We start from the raw sequence: 27809 nt of genomic DNA, 5'->3' as shown, positions 1-27809 counted from the left end.
CACACACACACACCCACACCCAGTCAATGTTATCTTTAAATTTTTGCTTGAGTTGCAGAGTGGGTCAGCGGGTGAAATGACCTGAAACCAAAAGCAGAGCAGCAATCGAACCGACCGCCGAGCGGCGCGCACACATGCAGCTCCCTCTGACACGCCTGACCTGCAGCCTCAGACACACACACACACACACACACGTATGTGCACTGCTCACTAGCTCATTAGCAGCCCTGTTCATTCAGCTTGTTGTGTATGCAAAAAAATGTCAAACCCATAAAGCCTCATTAAAGTTAATGATCCTCTCAAGTTTGGATGAACATTTTGAAAAGTTCCCAGCATCAAAGTAAAAAGATAATGAGTCTTAATATCTGGTGCTTGTAGGGTTTGACTACCATGTGAGTTTATGAATCATACTTCTTACAGCTGATAATGAGAATCAGTAGAGAGAGTTTTGACAAGTGTCAGATTTATTTATTTTTTTTAATTGAAGATGCAAAAAAAAAAAGAAAAAAAAAAATACTAGTTTTCTTTTAAATGAACTGCATCATGTATTGGTCCCTGGAAATGGAGCAAAAAAAAAAAAGGCTTATTCAGTTCTTCTAGTAAACAGACATAATTACAGTCATCAGTAAAACAAAGTTTCCACATCGGAAAACTACATTTCTTTAACATATTTGGTAATAATGACTACATGAAAATATGCACCATTATTAACATTAATATATTAGTTTTGTTAACTTACATTACTTTGTTTGCTTAGTTTTTCTTTTTTAGTCGAAACTGCTAATATCAGCTATGTTTATTGCAAATGTGGCTGCTGGGTATGAGTTATTATATTTGCATGGAAAGAATAATTCAGTAAAAATTAAGACTTCATGGTTATGCACAAATATTTTTCACAAACCTGCATAACATTATCAAAACGTTTCATTCAAAACAGAAAAGCCACCATACTCTCACTGCTGCTAAAATAAAATATTGACCTTCAAAAATACAATATTTTCTACAGCATATTTATGTTGATCTGGATACATAAACTTCATCTGTTTAGTAAGTTTTTATCATCATTGACTGCCCATAATTAATTGTGTAAAATACATTAGTGGATATCTCAGATGGCCCACAGGGCGACTAGATAGAAAATCAAAAAAAAAAAAAAAGGAAAAACATATTTCTGGAAAACAAATCTCAGAAACTTTCTGGTTTCAAAAGATTTTTTATTTACACTGTCTGAATGAAAAGGCTAGCCTGCTTGTCATTAAGGTTAATGTACACTAACGTTAACTAAACTGATAGAAAAATGCCTCTGTGTGTGTGTGTGTGTGTGTGTGTGTGTGTGTGTGTGTGTTTGCAGCAGGTGCCTCAGCATCCATGGCCTCATCCAATGCTTTCGTTCTGTGGTGCAGCTGTGCTCACTTCCACCTCCACTCCAATCCACAAATTCATTTTAAATACTAATATATATAAAACAGCGGCTGTGACTCTTTCTAATCTACTCGCTCTGAGAAGACATGCCTCTGTGTTTCTCCCTCTCGACCGAGCAGAGTGGGAGAATAATCAACGATACATTACTTTGCTCAACCATGTAACGGATTGTAGCGCAACACTGGAGTTTAATATTGGGTAAGTCTGTTTCTCCTTTGCTTTGATATTGTTCAATATTTTCTGTGTATGGATGGATGTTCAGCCAAAAATATCACCTAGGAGACAACCACTCTTGTTCAAAAGGGGTCAAATAAGGAAGAGCAGAGACTAAGGATTCCCTTCAGCTCCCTGAATGAGTCATGCTCCCAATATACAGCGTGTTACTCTTTCTTTCCCTTGTTGTCTTTCATTAAACTTTCCCTTTTTTTCATTTTTCCTCATCTTTCAAAGACTGATCCAAAGTCGAACCTTAAAGCTGCAGTATGTTACTTTTATAACAAATACACTATATTTGCTAAAAATTAACATTATGTTGTGAGAGTATAATCTAAGACAAATTTAAGCTCCTCGACCTTCTCCCACTGCTCCCAGTACTAAGTGCAGAAACACACCAGTTAGAAACAACTGAGTGGTGTATTTCTGTCCACATCCCTCTTGAAACTGAGATCTGGGTCTCAGTGGGGTTTTAACAGGTTAAGTAAAGGACATCAAAAAGAACAACCAATCAGAACCAGGGGGAGTGTCTTAGTGCTGACAATCACCCTCGTGCTCACCCCTGACCCCCCCCTTGTTCTCTGGTAAGCTATAGCTGGCTCACCACAACATAGCCTACCATGAATGCTAAAGCTAGTTAGCATAGCCATCAAAGTCGGTGGATAAACAGTTTTCCTGTAACAGTAAGTTCTTTCTCTGCCATTAGCACATTGAGCAGCACATAAATGAGTGTGATTGACAGCACTAAGTCCCTCCTCCTGGCTCTCAACAAATGTGTATAAAAAAAAAAACTAAAAAAAACAAAATGAATTGTTTATAAAAGTTACATATTCCAGCTTTAGAGGAATACATGAATGTTCTCAGAGCGGTGAGCTCCATGGAACCAGCTCACCGACTGAAATGCTTCCACTAGATCATTTTAAGATGAACAACAAATCAAATCACCATCACAGAGTTGTGGAGCTCCTGCCCACTCATGTTGACCCACATGTTTAATTGGACACATTTATATTAATCTTTTTTGTATATAGCAGTTAAACTCGTTCAGTGTATAATTACCTCTCCTTGCTCTCATTAACCTTTGCTGCGGCGGCAGCAGCAGATAGAAGCGTACTTATCTACTGCTCAAGTAGGAATACGAAGACTAAACTGAGTCTAACAGAGAAGGACAGCCAGGTTTTACACTGAGCAACAGATTCTCCTCAGGACATTAAACTGATTCTTTTATAGCTCCAAATCAACTACAAATATGTTAATTCCAGTCCAATCCAAATAGTTTGCGCTGCTACATTTTATTGTACTTCCAGTTAGACCTGTTAACTGAGTCCAGAAAATCTATATCATATTATATATATATATATATATATATATATATATATATATATATATATATATATATATATATATATATATATATATATATATACATATATATATATATATACATATATATATGTGTGTGTGTGTTCAGCCGTTACAGGTTTTCAGTCACATGTAGAAATCATCAGATATGGGCAGTGTGTTTGACATTATAACTCTGTCACTTACCGTATTAAAAGTGACAAAGCTGCGGTATGTAACTTTTATTTAAAAATATCTATTTTTACATATTTGTTGAAATTGCCACTACACTGTTACAGCATGATGTGAGACAGATAATCTGTACATAAAACCAAAGTCGAACTCTGTTTTCCCCCGGTGCTAACCAGAAACAACCAACCAGAGCCAGGAGGCGGGTCTTAGAAAAGCAGCTTCTCCGTGTCATGAAGGCTAGCGCCAGTTAGCATGGTCTTTAATTTCTAGCTACGTGCTGATCTATGCTGGTCTATCACAAAGCAATACAATGGATATTGTGGAAGAGATAAAGAAGATAAATAGTGTCTTCAGTCAGAAGCTTCTTTAGGAGCTGTAATACAGACCGCTACGGCCATCAGCATCAACAACTACGTACACAATATAAACTGACACATGTAATTTCCCTTTTGGACTAATGAAGAAATTTTGAACTGAATCAAATTGGGTTGAATTGGCTATTTTATAACATAGTATATATATCTCAGTGAACTTCTTCTGTGAAAATGACATCTAACTAAATGAATCCTCATATGATAAATGTAAATCTTCAACAACTTAGTTTGTGGACTAGCAACGACCAAATTCAGAGAGATATTTGATGGGACATATCTGGTCTCCCAGGTAAAATACTAACACCTTCTGGACTGATTGATGTTTTAGATTATATGTCTAAACAATAAGATGATTCTTTTATTTTATTCACCAATTAGTGCATACAAAACTAAACACAAAACAAAAATGGAATAGTTTAACATATGTGAGTTAGGATGCTTCTTTTAGTATGTTTGTTTTTCTATCAATCCATTTTCTAACACCCTTGTCTCTAATGGGGTCGGAAGAGGAGCAGATGCTTTTCCAGCTACGGTCCAGGAGAGGCGGGGTCACCCTGGACAGGTTGCCAGTCTGTCACAGGGCAACACAGAGACATACAGGACACACAACCATTCACACTCACACTCACACCTAGGGAGAATTTAGAGAAACCAATTAACCTGACAGTCATGTTTTTGGACTGTGGGAGGAAGCTGGAGAACCCGAAGAGAACCCACCATGCACAGGGAGAACATGCAAACTCCATGCAGAAAGACCCCGGGCCGGGAATCGAACCCAGGACCTTCTTGCTGCAAGGCAACAGCTCTACCAACTGCGCCACTGTGCAGCCCGCTTGTTGTTCCTTGTTCTAATAAATCCAAGGTTGCACAGATTTTGGGTAGACGTGGGAAAGAGACAAAAACAAAACAAGCCAGAACAAAGAATAACAATTTAACAGCAACTAACAGTGTTTAGTTATGCAGTAACAGATGAGGCTGTGGGAAGGAACATACAGGCGGTCACACGTTCCAAACTACAGCGGCTTTGGGACGCTGTGTGTCTTCTCATGCAAAAATATTTAATCCTCGTGAGGATTAAACGTCCTCAAAAAGAAAGCGAAGAGAGAGGCAAGTACGGCACAGCCGGAATATGTCTCCTTCTCTTCAGGGCACTTCAGATTTGGATGTGGGGTTTAGGGCTGAGATTAGAGTGGGATTAGGTGGAAATGTCAGAGAAGGAACGCTTAGGGAATGAATACAGTCAATGAAATTCTTGACAAGCACGCGGCGGGAATACAAATCTGTGTGTGGAAGTGTGTCTGTGGTGAAGTGTTTGGCGGGCACTCTGCTCAGTGAAAACACTGCTGTTTGAGTACGCTTGCAGACATAAGTCATTGAAACCCTCCTCACACTCTGTGTCTTCAGAGAGCGGTCACACAAGCAGACTGCATGCGTGTGTGTGCGTGTGTGTGTGTGTGTGTGTGTGTACTAGGTTTTTATGTCATTGTGGGAACCTATTTCTGTTGATGTTGTGGGGTTGTGGGGACCACTCTCTGTTGTGGGGACAAATCCTGGTCCCCAGGAGGGGAAATGGGTTGGGGGTGCAGGTGGTAGGGGGGTGTGGGGTGTTAGTGAAGCAGACTGCCTCTCTGCACTGCTCTGGTTCTATTGGCTAAAAATACACCATTCAGCCATAATATTACAGCTAATCACCATGGTTATTATTGTTAGCTAAAACAAATTAAATAGAAACTGAAATTGAGGAAACATTTTTGTTAACTGAAACAAATAAAAATGGGGAAAAACTATATATCTTGCATTTATAAAACTAAAACATAGTAAAATTATAGATATTTCCTAACAGCAAAAGTTGAGAGTAAACTCCATTCAGCTGTTGTTGAACAATAATTGAATACACTTTTTTGATCATATATTGTTGAGTATTCACTACCCAATCCATGTATACATAACCTCCTTTTTGAATTCTGCACCTAAAAATTCAGATTCTCCAGTCTGACATCAATCTAATTGTTGCATCCTGCAGGTGAAATACTGACTGCTTGTAAGTACTCCACACAACACAAACAAATAAAAGAACCTTCACTGCCCTTTTAAATGCACTATTTAGTCGTAAGTGTTTCAGTTTAGTGCTACATCAGTTGATCTCATTCAACCAGCAGCTTTTCTTAACAGAAGAAACATTTCAACAGTAGAGCATTTGTTCGTTCCAGATTTATTAAAATAATTTTCCCTCGGTTGACATTTGAACTAATCCTGTTTTAATTCACTTGCCAGTTGAACACGGAACATGCTGGTATTTACAGGGACCGGCGTGTAAAGCATTTGTGTCCGAGCGGTTTGTGATGCCTTCACCAGCCTATTGAGCCACAGTAATGAGTTCCCATTTTGTTGATTGCCTCATAAGCTAAATGTCAAGTTAAAGGATGCGTCTGGCGTCGCCACGGAAAACAACGTGGATGCTTCATTACCGCTCGACCTTCAGCAGAGCAATCGGTGCTCATCAGGGCCAAAAACCTTCATAAAATCGCTAGAAACTGTTCACAAATACTGTTATTAATGTCACCATTTAAAACCAGCGATCATAAGCTGCTCTGTGAATCTGAATATGACTCTCGAATTGTACAAATTGTGTATAATTGTACACTTTGGTGAATGATTTCTAAACCTCTCCTGCATGTACTGTAGCTTATATTATGTATATTCAAATTTAAAAGAAATTTCATCAAAGAAAGAAAAATTAAAAAACAAAACGCTGCAGTAACCCTGTGCATGTCCTTCAACTAATGCTCTGAATCCACTGTAATTTGATTTCAGCATTCAGTCTCATTTAGTTCACATCTGCTGTGAGTTCAAGTGAAACCAATGAACTTTAAATAAAGTTCTGCTGCTGTGGAAGAATTTCCCTGACATTTGTTCACCTGCATCCTTCATCTAACGCCACAGAGGTTACAAAAGGTCAGGATGAAAAAAACATAAGTACATTTCTACCCAAAAAAAAAAAAAAACCTCAAAGAAAAATCTGACATTTCTGAGATTCAAAACTTGAACATGTTTAGATTCATCTCAGAATTTCAGAGTTTTTTCCAGCTAATTTTCCCCTTTTGAAGCTCAGAAATTCTGATCTGGCTCAGATTTTCTAGGAATAAAACTCGGACATTCCTGAGATTTCTGTATTCCTTTTCTCTCAACAGTGGCCCTAATATTCAGCTAATTCCACTGCATGCGGGACAACAGGAACGTCACAAATATTTCACATTTGTCCCAAGTTGATGAAAAGCTGAGATGGAAACTGATGAGCGACGGTGACATGAGGCTAAGAGCAACATGAGAGAAGCTGCAGCAACGCTGCTTCCATTCTAGATATTTCTATAAATCTCACGTATTTTCCATAAACCTAGACTCAAGTACAGTTGCAATAAACAATATATTAAATTAAGGTTAAATATCAAACATGTGAAAAAGAATTGGAGATGATTTATCAGTCATCAGGGTGTGTCTGTGTACACCTGTAAATATGATCAGTGTCACACAGATAGAGTAGAAGTGTGTGTGTGTGTATGTGTGTGTGTGTGTCTGACACCCTGTCACAGGTATGTGGGCTCTGTGCTTTTAATCCATGAATAAATAAAGAGCTGCTCTGGATTTCCTCACCAGCCGCATGAAACGTGAAAGAAAGCCGAGCTGGGAGGGGTCAGGGAAGAGCGGAGGAAAGCTTTTAGGGTGAACCTCACCGTGGTCATGACCCAAATGCCAACAAGAAGAACATCTACTTATAAATAATGAAGCAAAAGAGAAACATCAATATGCTGGGCGAGAGAGAAACAGATTGGTGATGCTCTCAGCGTCAGGAAGCAGCAGATCAAACTGTTTTTATTACAGTATATTCTATCTGTCACTGCAGTGGGATTCTTATGAGCTGCTGTTTGTAAAGTTGCACAGTAAAAATTTAATAGCATTATTTTTGGTTTATTTAGCTTGTCTTAGAGAAAAAAAAAAGTGTCCATTTTTCAAAGTCATTTTTTCACTGTTATTTTCCAAACTAAGCATTTATATTTTGAGCTAAACATCTAATTTTTAAGCTCAATATTTATTTTCCGAACTACATATTTAACTCAGACCTTAATATAACTAAATATTTAGAAATCAAGTTAAATATCCAGGATGCTGGTTCTGCTGGGGCACTTGAGAGAGATGCACCTTCTGGTAAGGATGAGAACAGCAAGTGGCAACAGAAAAGGCCAATTTAAGTTAAAATGGTTTCATGAATAGTGAAAATGAAAGGACTTCATTCCTACCTCTAAGGAATGGTCAGTCAGTGAGCTCTGTTGATCTATTTATCATTTCTATCTCTTTAATGCATTAATTACACCATCTCAGTGATGTTCTTGTTGTATTTTAGTTCGACGGTGATTTGGGCAACAAGGTGATTCTGTAACAACTGTAACCAAGACTCTACATCCCACATTAAAGCCGACTTCACACCATCAGTAAAGGAGCTCTTTACTGATGTTAAGAAGAGGTGGAAGTCGTAGGTGTGTTGACTGATGAAAAGTGCAAGTCTGTGTAAAATGTGCAAATAATGAGTCCTATCGCAACAACTCAACTTCCTGGATGGCCTGACTGAGGTGATTTTACATCCTTTTCAAAACTGATAAAGATCAGATTTCATTTACATTAAAGCCCAAGAATACAACTGTTCAGTCTGGGGAACACTTTGTCTACTGAAATAAAGCCCAGAGTTTTTCAAAGGTTTTTCTGCTGTCTGACTGGAAAGTAAAGAACTGCGGCACACATTAGTGGCTCTTGTTTCCGACTGACTCGCAGCTTACCCTGTCAGGTTCTTCAGAGCTTCAGAATCGGTTCCGTTGACATTTAGCATTTTCATCTCTTTGAGCTCATCATGTGTGACAGGTTTTCTCCCTGCTTCATTTCAGCTACGAACACATCCAGACTCTGGATGACCTTGTTTTCTGCTGTTATAAATGTATTTCCTCCGTGGCAGCAGGACATCTAACGGTGGGGGGGCCTTCGGAAACTCTTGAAAGTAAATCAGGACCAACCAGCCAACCTCGAGGCCGACTGGCTGGCTTTAAAGTCACAGAAAACAGGCTCTGCTCTGATGTTACGCTGCGCATTCAACTCGCTCAACCATCCGGTCCAATCAACAGCTCGCTGTGTGGATGTGTAGATCAAACATAAGATGGCTCCCACTCTTCGTTAAGCGCAGTCTCCTGAGAAATGTTTAGCATATTTGCTGTTTACTCTCAACTTCTTTAAAAGTCACTTGTTTTGGAACAAAACAAGTGACTCGTACAGGGACAAGTTAAATATATGAATCTGTTGGTAATTTTTTTCCTTCGTTCAGACAATGCTGGTGAAATGGAGGTAAACAGTCTGTAGCTAAGCTAACTATGCTAAATGGTTGATAATCTCACAGTCTACCCACCTCTCTTGGAGAAGAACTGGGTTATAAATTGACACTCTTGTTTTTCTCTCTCTCTATTTCTTTATTTTATTTATTTTTTGTTGAAAACTTAACTTTATTATTTTTCTTGGCAGCATAGTAACAGCCACAGTCATTCTTGTTTTCTACTGTCTGCTGCTGAACACCGTCAAGCTCCAAGCAGGAAGGAACCATTTCATTTGGATCCAGGAGGTTCAGGTCAAATCTGGATGTGTGTTTTTTGGTCTGGGAGTGAGAACATTTGACTTTTACTGCTAAAAACTATTTTAGAAAACACAATATGATTAACTTTGTAATTGACAGGGCCCCATTTTTTTTTTATTTCTATGAAAAAAAAAAAAGAAAAAAAAGAAATTGTGGAGGGCCCCGTCGGTCAGGGGCCCTTAAAACTGTCAGAACTTTTCCCCCTTTTTCCCCACTCGGGCTCTCAATGTTTGCAGTTTTCTGCAGTGCAACACGAAGCTCAACATAATTCAGAGGTAATATATTAACTTGACATTAACTAAGACACAACGGGACGGATCATCCGGGAAATGATGGACAAGGAGAGTCTGACTAAAACTAACTGGATGCAAGCCCAAAAACCGCAACCCACAACTCATTAAATTTGCAAGCAACTTTAGATTGCAAGTCCGATTGCTTATAATAATCGGACTTTGCGAGCGAAACTCAAAATAGTTCCTGTTTTTCCAGCAACAAAATGCGCATCTCTCTCCTCCCTCCATTGTTCATGTTTCTGTCGTATAAAAAAGTGGTCCGACGTCAGTAACGTTACTGACATCACTGGTCCCTAATGCACTATGCTGTTGTGTTTCACAGGTGTGTAGTAACCTTGATGCGTCATTCAGGCCAAAAAGGTGAAAAAGGGACATGCAGTTGAAAGCGGAAGTTTACATACACAAAAGGAAGACACAGGTACATTTTTTCTCACTGTCCGGAGTTAAATCAAACCAAACTTCTGTTGTTTCAGGTCAGAATAACCAAAATAATTTCTACTTGATTAATAATTTCTAATGAGAAGGAATAAGTTGGAGATTTAATTATATCTTCAAAATCAGAAGTTCCCATATAAAATGATTATTATCTGTTTAAATCAGCAGCTGTCCAAATTGTGGCCCTTGGACTGAGTTTGAGCGAATTACTTCTGGCTAGTCTGAAGGAGCTGAGAGGCATAGAGGACGGCTGCTCTGTGAGTTTGGAACCTGCAGTTCAGAGGAGGAGCTTTGTCCTCGAAGGCGGAGCTAGCTCCACCAAGGCATTTTGCACAATGGTTGCCATGGAGATTAATGGATTTCTCAAACATGCATGAAAGAATCAAGGCAACACTCCAGGTATGTTTTTGACGAGGGAATAACATTATGTTACAATGTAAAGCTCATTTTACATGATATTGGCCCTTTAACAAAAAACTCTAAAACGTTGGTGGTTATAACGGTTAAAAAAGTATTCGCACCACTTAAACATTTTCCCATTTTGCTATATTTCTACCACAAGCATTAAATATTAGTTTTATAGGAAGAAGACGTTCCAACCAGAAAGGCTTTGGAGCTCATCACCAAAGATTCACCTACAAAAAACAAATGGAAACTTTAAAAAGCTGTTTAACAATTTCAAGAAAGCTTGTAATGTTGCAATGCCAGTAAAGATTCTTTTATTGATTATTGGGAAGGGTACAAATACTTTCTGACACTGTAGTTTTGAAGAAATTAAAAAGCAATACGAAGTGAAATTACTTGAGCATCAAAGTACTTTATGAAAAAAACGGACAACTTTGATTGAATGCCCCACTTTTCCTCCTGTTTCCCAGAATCTGACTCACTGACAACAGTTTGCCCTTAAAGTCATGGAGCAAACAACAAATTTCACATTTTCTAAAGATCAACTGTCAAACACGAACCAAAGCTTGTTGCTGGGTTCTTCTATGTAACTGCAAGACTTTCTCAATCTGACATAAACAACATTCCACTACGGCAGAGCCTGAGTGGCAGCCGTCATCCTGCTGGGATGTCTCTCTCGCCCTCACACTTAATTATTCATCCCCGTCGCGAAACATTTGGACCAGAAATTTCCAAATGCACCACGGGGCTCTGCTTTTTGTGAGAATCCATGCACTCCCGCCAGCCCCCCGTGACAGGAATCAATCAATCAAACGGCGAAGCGTCCAGCCTCTCCAGCCAACTCCAGCATGTCTGAAGCGTGGAGCCCAGTCTGAGGCCCCGGCCGGCCGGCCGGCAGAAAACCACACACACACCCCACCCATCTCCGTTCCACGCTGCTCCTTCCGGCTCCGTCAGGGGTACAAACGTACCGACTCGGCGGCGTGACAGGCGCGGCTGTCGGCGTTTCTGCCAGCGCTGTGGATTATCACACACGCAGACACAGTTTGTGGAAAGCTTCCAGAGCTCCTCCAGCTCCGTCCTGGTATCAGAGGCAGATGGGTAGCGGCGGCTTAGTGTGAGCTTTGAAGCAAATGGGAACTGAAATTTTAACCTTTTCTTTAAAAGGCTTGGCGTCTGACACACTTGATTGCGCCTTCGTGCTGTGAAGGACTTAATAAGATGATGCGTTTGTGTGCCAGTCAGACAAATGACCACAGGCAGTGGTTTGGACTCTCTCTCTTCATCGGCCGTAGAGAGGCGTTCAGGTCCATCACCTCTGTTGAGCAAGAAACGTTTTGTGGTTTCCTATAAACTCTTTTATGTGCTGTGTTCTCTTTCCCCACATAGCGCATAATAAAATGAGGAATAAAAAAATCCCCCCCCCCAAAAAAACAAAAACCTACAAAAATCAAACAGGAATTAGTAAATGGGTAACCGGTTCTCGACAGGAATAAGACAAAAAATAGGACTTAATTCAGCTCCATGCCGTCAGTTTGTCACAGATCTGACAAGTAATGAGTCTTACATAGAGAGTTGAGGGCATCTAAGCCAATCATCCCAAAGACAGAGACATCCATGACAAAGGAGCACAGTCTCTAGCTGTGTTTCCATTGAACTTAAAGTGGCGCAATTTCACATTTCTAAAACAATGTCGTTTCATAGAAATGCACCAACTTAAAAAAAAACAAACAAAAAAAACTTTTTTGGCTCTATCAAAATTAGTGTATTCCCCAAAACTGCAACAACACTTCTTTTAAATCCCACCAGTCATGTGACCAACAACTGGATGTTACCACTGGCGGAAATGACAAAGAGACCAACAGGAAGTGGTAGGAGGATGATGGTTTGGCGTGTTTTTTAACGACTTGTTGCATGAACAAGCATATTCATGTGTGATTTTAATTGCATTTGTTTTATAATACCCCAATTGTGAAATTGTGTTTTTTCAACTATAGACAAATATCAAAGTCTTGCTCACATTTCCAACAGAAACACAAACATTGACAAGCAAACACACTATATATGCATTCGATTAAATTTAAGCACCGCATAAAGTCACAAAAGTCAAAGGAAATGGCTTAATTTCCAAACCTCATTAAGTCCTTCAGACATCAAAAAGCAGTGGTATCACTCATCGAAATGTCTGTTTCAAGCTACCAGTTGTGACTGTCTGAAATAAACTAAACATTTTACAGCTTAAATAGCCAAACCCTTAAGTAGCACATACAGTTTCCAAGGCAGGGGGTGATAGAGTGAGATAAACACATACCATCAGAATGGCTTCCTGTGGACAAGATAACAGCGACGAGTGATTTATGTGAGAATCTTTGCTACAGGAAGCGATGGAGAGCAAAAATATTTTTGTCAGGACACCTGGAAGGGCACAGCATAGATGAGGAACATCTACAGGAAGAGAAGTCCTCTGTCTGAGAAACGAGGAGCATTACTTTGAGTGGATCTGTAGTGTTTGAGCTCAAAGTTTCACACTTTATCCATATAGCTGGTAATAACTGGCTGGTTTGTCAACTACTTATTCAAAATGTAATAAAACGATTTCTCACCAACAGTTTGACACTTTTTTTTCTGACATTGTGCTCCTCTATGATAAATTGTCCAAATGTGAAAGAAAAATAAAAAAACATCACATCTCCTCACACAGCATCTCTGGAAAACGAGCCTCCATTCTGTCTGGTTTTCTGTCGCTGACTGTGGGTGTGAACGTTCAGCGCCGCCACACAGAGCTGCATGATCATCACAAAATACAACATCTACACAACAGAGGCATCACAGCTGAGTGGACAGAGAACCAGGCAGGGATGTGGTCTTACTACTGGCTCTATCGAGATATAAACACGGTGGTTATGTTGGAAACAAAGACTATAAACTAAATGTAACTTCTGAGGTAATTAGACTAAACATTCTATATTTCACAAGGTCAGAGGATAAAGGGGTGAATTAATTTAGAGGAAAATCCCATGTTAGGGAAATAATACAATCATGCTTCTATGGCAGCGTATCAGGGCAGTAGTAGATGGAGAAAAAAAAGAGTAAACTTTTTAGATTGATCGCATAAATTTTCTAGATAACAAAAATTTAAAATCTCCAATTAATCTCTAAATTTAAGATTTTTTCTCGCAATTTTTCTATTTTTCAAACTTGGATATTTCCAAGATTTTAATAGAACATTTCTAAGATTTCTTGTGCGACACAGACATCGCCGTTGTCGACGACCTTAAAAACGCTGTTACAGTAAATGCAGCTGTTAGAAAGTTCAGTAACTTCAGGGAACTCTGAAATTGTAATCCACAACCCGTTTGTAAATACGCTGTGACACAGAAGTCCATGTCTTTTGGGCGCTGGCCTCGCATTTCGACGAGGATAAATATTTACAAAACAGGATGGAAAGGGAGGTAAAAGAAAATTCTCCAAAACTCACTGATAGAAGACTGCAGCAAAGTGGCATCTTTGGGCCACTAAGTCTCCATGACAACCACTGGAATCCAGCTACATTTAACAATGCCAGAAATAAAATGTTTTAAAAAACAGTTTCTGTCCCAACATCACAATTATATTTACGTGAGAAAACGCCTCACGTCCACTGTTACATATGGTAGAAGGTCTGTGATGCTGTGGGTCGAGTTCTCTGACAAAGCCTCTGGAGGATGTTTGTGGAGAATGTTGAGGAAATACATTGATTCAATTCAATTCAAAAAATGTGGAAAAGTGAAGCGCTGGGATACACTGTATTAATGCTATTATTAACACATGATGACATTATGAAGTCGACGCTTCCTTCGACGCTTTGCCCCCGACTGAAGAGGGAAAGTCTTCCTTCACGTCTTGTCATCACTTCATCCAGTCGCCAGTCCTTCACAGCCTGAATTAAATATGCAGCTCTACTCGCTGACCGGCTCTAAACCTCGATATCCCTCATTAAACTATATTGTGTTTTATAGAATCATTTTACTGTTTTGCGGCTCTATTAGTTTTACTTTTATACAAAAAGCAAAAGAGCCACAGCAGGTCTATCTGACACCAAGGCGTGGGCCGGTTACTGGTTCCAACGTACATGCAGAGGATTCATATATACAATCTGCTTCATGTTAAAAACCACTTCCAAATCTAAAACAATACAAACTCCCAACATGATACATTACATTAATAAAGATTTGTCTTAGCTGTTAGTGCAGTGGGAAAACATAACCTGTTAGATGTAAACTTGGCTTAGTTGGGAGGAGGCGAATGAAATCTCAGCATCACAGCTACAATCTGAAAACTGCTTCCAAAGACGACAGTCAACTGTGACTACAGAGTTTATGGTGACATGGTAGTTTGGAATTGCGGTGAAATGCAGACGTCTGTCCTAATTGTTCTTTTAGAAGAGCGGCGGCTCATGGCGAAGGCTTCTGAAACTCAGCAGACAGTTAAGAAGCAAATGTCCTTGGCACTCACATTGATGCATGCGACAGAAAATGTAAGATAACACATTTTAGCTCTGTAATCGTAATGATACAGTAGAAACGGGATATTTGTACCTAAGATTCATACCGTCATAATTTCATGCCTATTGACACCTGAGGTCAGCGTTACACAAACAGCCGTGGCCTAAAACAAACATAAACAAAGTTAAGCTTCAGTTAATTGCTTCTTTTGTAGCAAAGTGTCAGCAGCATCTGCGCAATCCGGCAGCCATCCGAGAGAGGATAATCCCAGGCACTGACGCATGCAGCCAGCGCTCCTGCTGAGCGTCAGCCCCGCCGCTCACACACACCCAAACCCTTTAGATAAGCAGAGCTGCTGCTGCACAAAGGTGAGCCGTCAGGGTGGATACATCCACACCAGTAAGAGGTGCAGACGCTGCACCAGAGAGGTTAGCTTCAACACCTGAAACCAGGCAGCATGTAGATCAAGACCCCAACACTCCACCGCCTTGCTTGTTACTGGATCCGACCATATGTCAGGCTGACGAGGTGGCAGCCATTACTTTGATCCTAATGAGTGCAGGGACTAAGTAAGGAACAGCTAATCACTCATACAGCTGCAGGTAGCTCATACAAAGCACACACACAGGCTGCGTTTCCATTAGAAACAAGTGCAAAACTTTGTTAATATTTCACTAGTGTCAATTTAGAGGAAAATACCATCAGGATTTACCTTCATTAAATAAGGGACCAATTAAAATCACACCTGATTAAATTGGTTTATGCGATAAGTCATTAAAGTGCTGCACTATAATCCTCCAACTCCTTCCTTCATGGTTTGCAGCAGTGACAACATCCGGTTGTTGATCAGGTGTTTCCATTGCAGTTTTGCGACATAAACCAATTTTTTTTTTTGCTTGGTTGTTTTTTTTTTTGTTGTTGTTGTTTTTGTGAGGATGCCCAGCAGCTGGACTGCCACTCTGGGCCACACTGTTAGCTAATTCGCTGTAGATACAGCTAGCCATTTCTATTTATCTCCAGCAAGGTTTTAGTATCCATTAGCACATATTAACATCAACATAGACATGGGACATACATACATGTGCATTACAAATGAATTAAAGGAACTATTTTTCACTTACAATAACTAAGTGAACATAATTTTTTTAGAATAAGCCCAAGTTTTCATTTGGATGCTCTTACTTTGAAAAGTTATGGGCTTGTTCAGTTCAGCCTGTTCTAGAGTCTCCTGTTAGATTCTTAACACCTGCAGGTCCACAAACCTTCAGAACACAATAATGAAAATATTGTATGCAGTAATAAAAAATGCAGATCATTTTTAGTTATTAGGCAGAAACCTGACAAACATCAGAGGCCGTCGTTTAAATCTACTCTGCCGCTTTATGCCTGATCAAAAACCACGGCAGAAGTTCTTCATTAGGAACACAGAGGCCTGAATAAGGATGCTAATGAGCAGCTTATGTTCTTGGGGGCTCTGTGTGAAATAAAAGGTTAAAACCCTCAGAGCCCACCTGCAGCAGCACCAGGCGCCTGCTGATTAAAAAGGAGTCAGGACAACTTCCTGATGGTTTCTGTCACAGCTGCCTGCTTTTGTCTTGAAAGACTCTTCAGCCATTTTTAACTAAATAAATCACAACATGGAAATTTAGCTCTGGAACCGCTTTTCTATTTTTTTTTTAATTGTTTTCAGTGACAACACAGCTTTGCTCGACTGACTTTTAACAATTGTCTGTTTTTTAAAAGCTTTTCACAGTCTATTTACAATGTTTCCCATTAACACACTCATCCATCCTGCTAGTCGGCACAAGTACTCTACTTCCTGAACCTCAGTCACATCAGACATGATTTACTGCAGCTGCTCTCACCTGGTTCTGCTCTCTACAGAAAACATGAGTAGTTTAAGAAACCAAAACATTACTTTGGCTTCCACTCTGTTGTTAAAGCCGACCAAACATCCAAAAACAAAAACCTCATCCCACTATATTTAAGCTGAAAAATGAAAATGCTGAATATGGTGAACTTCAAAACTGAATTATTTGCAATGTGTGGGTGACATATTTATAGTTAAGACACAAAGGACAATGGATACTGGAGGAGAATCAGTTTAACAAACACTTTTCTGATCATGGAGCTTTATAAAATGTTTGCAGCTACAAAATCCTCCACCGTGAAACAGTTTTGAAGAGAACCTGCTCTCTTTTGAAACTTACAAATTCAAGTCTTTTCCAGGAACTTTCTGAGATTAGCCTCAAAAATTTTTTTTTCTAGCAAATTTGTGACTTTTTAAACTCTGAATTTTCTAAGGCAGTGGTCCCCAACCTTTTTATTACCGAGGACTGGTCAAGACGTGGCAATCAGCAGAGTCTGTAGATAGATGGTTTCCCCTTCTATCCACAGTGAAGCTAATACACTGTCATAATTTTGCTCTTGTCTAGTTTTCAGATGACAGACTAATGGGATTTTGTTTTAAACTTCTCTGTTACTGACCCCTGGAAAGCCACTGTTTGCACAGGATTTTATTTAGGAGTATTAAAATAAAGGGGGGAACAAAATACAAATACTCACCACAGATCCTAATTTGTAAAGAAGGTTGAAAATTCACCGCTATGAGCCATTACTATGTGTTGTATGTGTGACTGGCTGTGTGCAAGTTATCAACACAGCATCAGAAGTGACAGACTGAAGGTTTATGTTTCATATTCTACTCTGTTTTTTTCATCTTCTTTCCTCCCCCAAACCTGCTTTGATGTTTCTTCTACAACTGTTTCTTTGCCTCTTTCTGATGCTTACATGGCACAATGCAGTCTCAAAAGTTTGGAGCCTAAGGATCTGGTTGTGTAATAAGGCTCGGGTTAGTCAAGCAGAAGAGACAATCTCCTCTCAGTTCTATTTTTCCTCTCAACTCACAAGAAATGGGAGAGGGAGACGGGAGACGAGCACAAAGGATGAAGAAGAACCAGAGGAAGGAAGCTGAAGAGCATAGCGGAGGTGATGAGATGAGAGGAGAATGGCGGATCAGGAGCAGGGTGAGTTTTTGCTTCTTTTTGCTGGAGAGGATGTACAACAGTTCCAGGGGCAGCCAGGGTCAATAGCACTGCTGCACGTTGCTGCACGTTGCTGCACGTTGCTGCACGTTGCTGCACGTTGCTGCACGTTGCTCTCTGGATCCATACTGCAGCTAGATCTGCTTTCTAGTCTCCGCTCACCCATCATCAAGCTGCCTTTGCTTCGACATTATCGCTCTAACCCTGAGAAATCAGAGCAAGCAGTGATCAGGCCCCAACTTCGTGCTCATGTCAACAGCGTGCAAGGTTATCACACAAACACACCCAGACACGTTCCCCGAACCGGCTGGATGACATCGGGTCTCTGCTGGAGGAGCTCATTAAGCCCAGACGCCGGCGGTGGGATGAACCCAGCGACGCGGAGCAAGACGCAGGGACTGAGCACGTGCAGATCGAACCGCCGCGCGCCAACAATGAAGTGGCGTGGATTAACAAGTAGGCTGACGCCTGGCTGAGAAGATGTCGATGATTTCTCAGCTGAAACTTTGACACGTTTGGGCATCATCAGGGCACAGACGCAGCTCCTCCCAGGCCGAGATGATTTAAGAGCTCACAGCTTCACAGATGCCAGTTCACACGGGAGCGTTTGTTCAACGAGGGAATCACTGGAAGGCGCAGGAGAAAAGTTATGACTGATGGCTGTGTGACAGCTCACTCACATGGAGTTGAAATTAAAACTAAAAGAATTGAATGATGACATTCCCTGAAATTGAAAGTTATGTGCATTAATGTCCAATGCAGCTCAGAGCAGAGACACAGAACACAGACAGACACTGTAGTCCATTTTCCTCTGGACAAAAAAAAAGTGCCACTCTGAAATGTTCTTGTTGTTTTTGTTGTTTGGAGTGTACAGCGTGTGGTCATCGGTAGCATTTAAAGATTTAATAGCCTATATTACCAATCCCCTACATTTTCATATTTTTTTCCAAGAAGAGTTTAATTTAATTTGAATTAAATTCAAATGTATTTCATACATGAAGTTATTAATTGGTCTCTGATTTATTTTTGACTCATTTCTTATTGCAAATCCAGTGAACATGTTACCTCTGTCTATTAAATGTTTCACCTCAATACACAAATAAAGCCAAATGAGCTGCATAACATCACAAACAATAGGCTACTACAAATACCTTTAGCAGAGTTCTATTCAGTAAAAGCAAAGCAAATTGATTATGGTGTATTTTCTATATCTGTGTATAAAAATTATGATGTGATGACCAGCATATTAAACGTGTATGTAATACTGCAAGACATCTTATCAGTTTTAAGAGAAAATTGTCAATCTAATTAAAATCATTTCTGTCATAAAGAACACTGGTGACATATCGTGTGCTGTTGGTTTCCTTTTGGAGCAACATGGAAGCTTGTACATATGTACTCTGTAGGATATAAGAGAACTTCTTTACTTTGTCAGACAGTAATTGTAGTTTATTTCGTAATAGAACAAGTTAGGAAAGTTTCTCAAGAACTGGCGCCGTGAAAAACAATGAAAAGCCAGACGACGTTTGGTCCCTCTCCATTGTGCTAACAGCACTTAGCACACTTTATCTCACTGATCAACACAGTGTGCTAAATAGTTGAACATAATTTAGAAAAGCTTAGAGGCAGATCATTTTCCTTGAGGAATTTTTATAAGGTACTCGAATAAGTCGATGAAGCGTTACAGCCCTGGCTAGCATAAAGTGACTTTTCAATATATATTCGATATAACTAAATTTTAGACCCATCTGACCAAAGCACGTGGCTGGCTCAGTAAACTCAGTTCTTCATTTGCAGTGGTAGGACAAGCCTCCCAAACTGGCTGGTTTTGTTTTTGGGTTTTTTCTTCATGGTAACAATATAATCCTGGGCTGTTGGCCAGTCTTCTCTCACAAAATTGTTTTACACTTTTACACAAAGTAGTAATTTTCCATCCTATTAACATGAATGTACATCTGTCTGATTTGAAAGCCTTTTTTTTATTTTTCATCTTTCCAAGTGGTTAAGAGGAAAGGGCCTCTGTGTCACATCCTATTTGTGCCCCAGTGAGACAGGAAGGCTTACATGTTAGAACACATTTAGATCAACATAAAGAAGTTTGATGGCTTTAACACAATACGTCCACAAGGTGAATTTGTTTTTGTGTGTGTGTGTATGCGTGGGTGTGTGTGTGTGCGTGGGTGTGTGTGTGTGTTTCTTTTTTTTGGACAGCAAAGCACATCAACTTGTACTGACTTTAATCAACACTACGAACTTCAAAAACGACAAAATTGACGATTCAGATAGTAAAAGTATGTCGACTTGAAAAGTCATGCCTTTTATTACCGACTCTGAGATTTTGAAATAAAGCCCTAATTTTTGGTTAGCTGCATACAGAACTATTGGCTCATGCCAAAAACGGGGATTCACATGGAATATGGAGTTTATAACAACAGCTGAACTTCCGTCACCATATGTCATCATCACAATATTTGTTGCACATGTTAATATTGCAAAAATGTGTCTTTGTTCTCAAGTCTCTTGAATACAATGGAGGTATACCAACAAGATATCGAGTCTCGCTGTAGTGGATAACCACACCTGACGTAGACGATCGTACCAGAGGTCTCAAAGAGTTGCAAGCAACAATGTCACAATCCAACGTCTGTTTGACTATTTCTTTACTGGCATCAGAGGCAGAACGGATGTGTTTGTGGAGAACATGCCGCTGTCCTCAGTGATTACAGCTCGAACCACAATGATCATGCACCACAAATCTTTAATGAGGCCACAGCAAAAGGCTCCTTAGCATAAAACACTTTCTCCATAGCTGTGTTGCAACCGTCATCCCCAGCATACTGTAATCATGTTAGTTGCAGAGCCTGAGTTTGGCTCCAGACCGGAGGGATGCCCCAGTTAGAGATGAAGAAAACTGTATCAACCAAAGTTATTTTGATCACCTCAGCTGATCAGGAGGAAATGCTCAGCAGAGCAAACTTTCCTAAGCATTAACATTTCATGCTTTTGTTCTCATTTTTCTTATTGAAATGTTGCATCCAAAAAAGGAGAGCTGTGAACCTGGACATCGTGTATCCGTCTCCACATTAGCTAGGAAGGATCCCAAAAAGAATCTGCAACCTTTGTAACCCAAACATCCAAAGAAGACAACGTATAATTCTGATGAACATCTACTGCTGGAAACGGATTGTCAATCTTAAATAACCACTAGTTTGTCTTAACCTAAATATGTAAATAATAACAGACAAAACATTTACCAAAAAGAGGACCAATTCATTTTCTTCTGCTGGATGTTGATTTTTAATGGAAAATATACTAAAGACACTTTTCAACCCAACGACAAGAAAGATAAAAACATGTTGCTGGTACAGTTAGTGAAGTTCTATTGTGGAAATTCAATGCGTAAAAATATCAGTTGGTTTATTAATTTTTCCAATGTTATTAAGAACTATAAACTAAGAGGTTCAAAAATCCACTCACTGTCTAGAATCAGAGAGCCAAACATCCTTCATGTGACTAGCTGCATTTCTATTGATCATAGGATTGTGCAATTTTATTTTTCCAAAATAAATTTGATTAACGGAGATGCCAATAAAAATAAAAAAACTCGTTTTTTGATTTAAAAAATTGTATTGCTATGATGAGCTGGTTTAATGGCCATTTAAAAAATTGGCTCAAAACTGCAATGGAAACACAATTTTCGCATCACACCAGTCACATGATCAACAACCGGATGTTGCCACTGGCGCAAACAACGAAACAGGATCATGGTAAAGCATAAATATTTTTAATGAATTGTCGTTTGAAAACTTATTCACGTGTGATTTTGATTATGTTTCTTCGGTAAATATGAAATTGTGTGGGGGGTTTTTTGTTGTTGTTTTTCAAAATTAGCAGAGTTTGTAATGGAGACACAGCTACAGAACTATCTGGAAAGATTTTTCTCTTCATGAGTGTAACTTCGTTCTCCTATTTTGCTTTTTTTCCCCTGCTGATGCTCAGACTGCCAGTTTAACTGCAGCGCCTGTTGACAGGTGATCTCTTCCTCTGCATTCACCCTGCTGCTGCCTGATCGAGGCTCCCACGCACACGAGTGGGCTCCGCTCCGCGCGCACTTCTCGGCTTAAGGGAAGCGTGCGCGCACATTCCCGGACCGCTCGTGCCAAAAAAAAAAGAAGAAAAAAAAGATTTCGCTCGGTGGTTTGAGCCGCTCTCGCTGTAAATAGCCTGCGTTTATTTCAAGACTTCAAAAGGGCTGCTTCAGACGCCCTCCCCATCCACTCGAAACCTCCCACGATTTGACTCGAAAACAAGCCGGGGATGCCCAGAGAAAAAAATAAATAAAATAAATAAAGCGAGTTGGTGATGCGCCGAGAACTGAACTCAAGCTGCTCTCGATCTGCTTGGACGCAATCCGAGACGCAGATGATGGGAGTTTAAAAACACTGCTACAACGGGATTAAAGAGCAGCATCCTTTGATAATAATAATAAAAAAAAAAGAAAAAACCTTACCTCCTGCTGAGACGCTGCTCCACAGCAGCCAGAACCACAGCACCGCAGGCAAGGTGCCGCGGAGTCGGACCGAGCGGGCAGCCGGCGGCATGGCGACAGAAGCCGGTCCGGGGGAAGAGAGAGCGGCGGCGGCAGCAAGACTGTGGGGAAGGAAAAATAAAACCACGAGCTCCCTGGTGTGTGAGCGGGCTGGTCGGCGGTCAGGTAGAGCCGGTGGCGTCAGAGAAGGTCCGCATGTCAGAGGAGCATCCTCCTGACTGCAAGCAGCGCCTCCTGCTTTCTGCCACCGATCCGTCCTCCTCTGTTGTCCTCTCTCACATTCTCAGTCACAAGCAGCCTCCCTCTCTCCCTACCGCTCACCCTTCTCCCTCTTTCTCACTCACGCGCACACACCGACAGTCACACACAATGTGACCCTAATGATAATGGAACTTTGTTTTGGAGAGAGCGAGCGAGCGTGTGTGTGTTTGCGTGTGTGTCAGGGGTGATGGGCTGCACACTTATATAAGATAGAAAGGGAGAAAAGATTTGCAGGAGGGATGAGGCGATGGACGGGTGGAGTTAGGAGCTTCCTCGTGCTGAGCTGGTAATCTGTTTGAGTAGGCTGGTTGTATTTCACTGTGGGAATCCACTGCAGTCGCCTCCATGTAGACCAGAGCAAGACTGAACACTCTGCAGGTTAATGAATGCTGACCGCTGAGAAGCCTTCAGAGGAGGCTGCCGCATGGCGTTTCTTATCAAAATTAAAACTCAGCATCTGAATTTCAAGCGAAAAGTACTCACTGCTCACAGTGCAGCAAAGTACAACTGAGTACTTATAGCAAATGGCTGAGGGCCAGTGGTCAAGAGATTTGAAGCAAATGTTACATGCAAAAGTGTTTGGCATTGTGCTGCAAAGTAAGTTGTTATGTCTGCTTTCTGTGTTGCCAAGTAACTAAACTTTATGCTAATTTCATGATTAATCTTATCAATAGGAAGAACATAAACAAGAACAAAAAGTCTACACACCCATCGTCTGTACCTGTTTGTCCTTGCAAGGTCGCAGATGTACATCAAGGACAGATCACCATGGCAACACAGAGATGCTTAGAATAAACAACCATGCACATACACAGTCACGCCCAAGGACAATCTGGAGAAACCAATCAATGTTCTATGCAACTGGAGTTTGGACTTTGCTCTCTGTGTGAGAGCAAGCAGTCACACTTCCTCCACTCTTTCCATCAACACCGGAGTTCCACAAGGCTGTGTGTTCAGCCCAGGGCTTTACTGACCCTTTGCAACTACGTCACTTAATCATATCGAGGCGCCAAGACGGACATCGGAAGTGATGCCCTAATGCAGTGCTTCTCAATTCCAGTCCTCAGGCCCTCCTGCTCTGCATGTTTTAGATGTGCCTCTATTCCGGAACAGCTGATTCAAATGATTGCATGACCATCAAGTGCTGCAGAAGCCTGTTAATCACCTACAGATTCAATCCAGGTGTGTAGCAGAAGGGAAACAACTAAAACATGCAGGGTGGGGGGGCGTGAGGACCGGAATTGAGAAACACTGCCCTAATGCGATATTTGGTATCTTTCTAATCATAGTTTATGAGCGTTAATCTTGTTACCCTGTTTAAAATCTGTGATTACGCCGAGGGCTGTCAGTCATTATGACTGACGGCTGCTGTCCATCACCACAGTGTCTTCCCTCAGTAGAAGCTATCAGATAAAATGACAAGTTTGGTTTGCATTCCTGTCTATTTGTGCTGCCGACCGCGCAGCACCTTTAAGCCATTTAAAGTATTTAAATATCTGGTTCCAACTGAAGAGATGGATATTGTTTTTGTTTATGATTGATCAATATCCTTCAGAAAGCAGGAGTGTGAGATTCAAGCGCAGTTTTATGCATTGCATCTACGTTTGCCGTTTTTCACTTCCTTGCATTGATTAAATTAAATCTGTTTATTAATTAATTACTTTATACTCCTACTTAGAAACATAATTCTCCCATTTATTTGATTTGGGTTGACATTCAACAAGCAGATGATAATTACCCTGCACCAGTATCACTCTTTATCAAGTCTGAGGACTCCAAAGTGCTACCAGTAATTCAAACATTCACAAAAGCTTGACTGGTACTCCTACTACCACTCGATTGAGAAGACATAATGTAATAGGTTGCAGAATAAAATCCATGTTTTGTTTGTATTGATATATTTTGATAGCATATATGGTTTTATACCCAGAGTTATTCAGGGCCGGCCCAAGCCTCCATGGGGCCCTAAGTGAAATGTGGTTTTGGGGCCCTCTAGTTCTGCTACCAATGTGGACTGACTACAATCAGCAGCCCAATCATTAGATCATTTACACACCTGCTATAGACTTATTGCATCTCTAGCAGTGCTGTTTACATTTTATACATTTATAATTTATTGGCCAACTGATTTATCAACCAGTTAATTTCTTGGCGCTGGTTTCCTTCATTTTGGGGGATTGTGATCAGCCGATACTTACATGTGAATCCCATCTTATCCCCTAATCTTATTTTTATCAGTAAAGTTTTAAAAATCAGCCTCTGTCCTTTTCTGCTCTACAGTGAGAGGTTTGACTGACAGACCGACCCACCAGGTCAGGTCTGAACGTTTACAGTTAACAGTATTCACCTCTCTGTTGCCAACTCAGTGACTTTCTTCTATATTTACTAACATCCATCCATTTTCTATACACTCTTCGTCCCTAATGGGGTCGGGAGGGTTGCTGGTGCCCATCTCCAGCTGCGTTCTGGGCGAGAGGCGGGGTCACCCTGAACAGGTCGCCAGTCTGTCGCAGATTTAGTAACATTTCAGACAAAAAAAAAAAAATCATATCAGCCAAAATTAAAATTGGCAGGTCCGGCTCTTTAAAGATCAGTAACCAGGGATCGGCCAGAAAACTTCAATCGGTGCAGCTCTACACACATATTCATGACATTCTATGATTAAATAAATTTCTCTTAAGCGATACTCCAATATCTAAAAATGTAATTTATACCAGGTGAGTCTTTCTCCCGTGAAAATGTGGACCGATACCGGTACTGGACTGATTCTGAGCCTTCAAATGATCTTCACAGAAGTTTAACTTAGAAGTTGATGTAAAAATAATGTTTGTTTTAGCCAGAAAATGATTTTGCTCAGCAGCAAACAGCATGTCGCCAACTACAGCACAGAGCAGCTCATCCATGTAGCAGCCATGTAGCCTGACGTAAAAACATTTTGCTAGACAATGTCAAAAGATTGAGAAGTTTTAATTATTGTTATCAAACCTTATTGTTTTGAAGCCAAAAATACCTCAGAAATATACAGAGCCGACCATGAGAATCAAGTCTTTTGAAGTTTAAACTCAGTTTCATATAAATACAAATGATGTAGCATAAATGTTTGGCTGTTGAACTGAACCGTTAAAGGTCGCTATAAATCTAATTTTCTATTAGCAGCTTCACAAATCTTTTTTTATAAACATTACATAACCAAGGCACATTAAAACAAACTTTATCTTGGCTTTTTTTCTATTCTTCCTCTTCTCTCCCTCCCTGAAGGATAAGTCTTTTTTAGAGACATTGTTTTGCTAACTTAACTTCTGACCGGAGCTTTGGACGTCTGGATGATCTGAACATCAACTCGTTACCAGCGAAGCGTGCGGTACCTACCGCGACCGCCAGGGTCACGGTAGGTACTTTTACTACCAGCCAGGTTAATATTGCACTAGACAAGACCTGATTGTGAAAAGATTTTTTTTTCTTTTTATCCATAAAGTAATAATTTCTACAAACATTATCAAATATATATTATTGTAAAAGCAAATCACTTCATAGTGAAATTGTGTGTTTTTGATATTGTAATGACATAGAAACTATTACAAAAATAAATAAATAAATAATCAGCTCCACTGAGGGGGCCCGTTAGTGGCCGTGGGGCCCTAAGCGGCTGCTTAGTTTGCTTATGCCTTGGGCCGGCCTGGAGTTATTAATATAGCAAGGATTTTGAGAAACTTTAGTCAGTCTTTAGTGAATTATTTTGACTTTAGTGCTTGTTTATTTTCTTATTGGGGTGTGATCTTGACCCAACAGCAGAACTGCTGAGATGGACGGAGCAGGAAGTCACACTGGGATTCTTCAGTCCGTTGTCATGAATAACAACAAAGTAAAGATGGCAGAGGGGCAAACTCCAGCTAACACTCCAGCTAAGTAGAAATTAGCACAACTACATACTATTACACCATGAAACAGTGAAATCCAACTGTACCTGCCTCCGGTTTGGACTTCTCTCCAGACAGAAGCTGTAGAAGCACTGAGCTACATTTTTACTGCTGTTCCTTCTCTTTCTGCTCATATTAAGAAAACCAAAACCTTCTGTAAAGACATCTAGCCTTCTGCTGTTACTGAGAATGAGGCTTTCAACACCTTTTCCATGTTTTCTGTTGTTGTTTTTTTATTTTATGTTTTTCCATTATCTCCTTAATGTTTCATAGCCTAGAAATACATTTCTCAGCACAGCTGTGCCACCTCACTTACGCCACAGTTAATTTCCTAGCTGGTTCTGCTATTGTATCAGTTTCAGCATATGATGAATTCTGAAGCAAGGGGTTACAGAAGAAAACTCCTTGCTTTTCTTGGTGTTGATGATACATTTTTAGACAAACTGATGGGAGAGAGAGGATGCAATTGACAGAAGGCAAATACATCAGCACACCACATAGGATCACAACACAGGATCTACATCCTGTGTTGTTCAGGATATAGAAAAGCTGCATTGTGCTGCTGAGTTTGTGGAGCAGCGGTTATATCTACAGCCTGACAGATTTTTTTAATAATGCACCGAGCCTCACTTTTATTACCAGCCAGGTTAATATTGCACTAGACAAGACCTGATTGTGAAAAGCTGTTGTTTTATTTATTTATTTTATTCTATTTATTTTTAATAGCGGTATGGCACTTGGAAAGTCAGGCCCAACAGATTTACTTACACAAGAGAAGCATTACGGCCTTCGCTATAATACTTCACCATATATACACTATATATACATACAGCTCTGGAAAAATAAGAGACCTGCACTGAACCACATTGAAGACCTTGTGGTTTTTCCACCAAATATTGATTTCTAAACTCTTCCTGAGTTAAAAGATTAGTGTTGTTGTTTCTAAATGAATATGAACTCGTTTTCTTTGCATCACTTGAGGTCTGAAAGCGCTGCGTCTTTTTTGTTATTTTGACCATTTCTCATTTTCTGGGCTCACATCAAAAGCAGTGGATACAGAGGTGGGAAAAGAAACAAGACACAACCAGAGAGAGATTACGAGTCAACACCCCTTGCAGTCTGTCTCCACACCTGCAGAAAGAGAAAAAAAAGAAAAAGAAAAAGAAAACTGAGAAACCATCAAAACAAGCAACAGATGCATATAAGACGCA

At 40.2% G+C, this 27809-nt stretch overlaps 1 protein-coding gene across 4 annotated transcripts in view; it reads right to left on the bottom strand.

Annotated features, from left to right (window-relative positions):
• LOC122819245 (seizure 6-like protein) overlaps positions 1–22849 on the bottom strand; it is a 60756-nt gene extending 37907 nt beyond the window's left edge. For 2 of the 4 annotated variants that reach the window (XM_044095815.1, XM_044095816.1), the window contains exon 1: positions 22382–22848. In XM_044095815.1, the coding sequence (XP_043951750.1) occupies positions 22382–22472 (91 nt within the window). In that variant the 5' untranslated portion in view covers positions 22473–22848. Of the gene's footprint in view, positions 1–22381 lie in introns of all 4 variants that reach the window. The other 2 variants (XM_044095817.1, XM_044095814.1) reach the window with 2 other exon arrangements.
• Between the last annotated feature and the right edge of the window lie 4960 nt (positions 22850–27809).

Source organism: Gambusia affinis, linkage group LG17, assembly GCF_019740435.1.
Source record: "Gambusia affinis linkage group LG17, SWU_Gaff_1.0, whole genome shotgun sequence".
In the NCBI taxonomy this organism is placed as follows: domain Eukaryota; kingdom Metazoa; phylum Chordata; class Actinopteri; order Cyprinodontiformes; family Poeciliidae; genus Gambusia; species Gambusia affinis.
The sequence above is the reverse complement of the archived record's forward strand: the minus strand, read 5'-3'. Positions and strand labels throughout refer to the sequence as shown.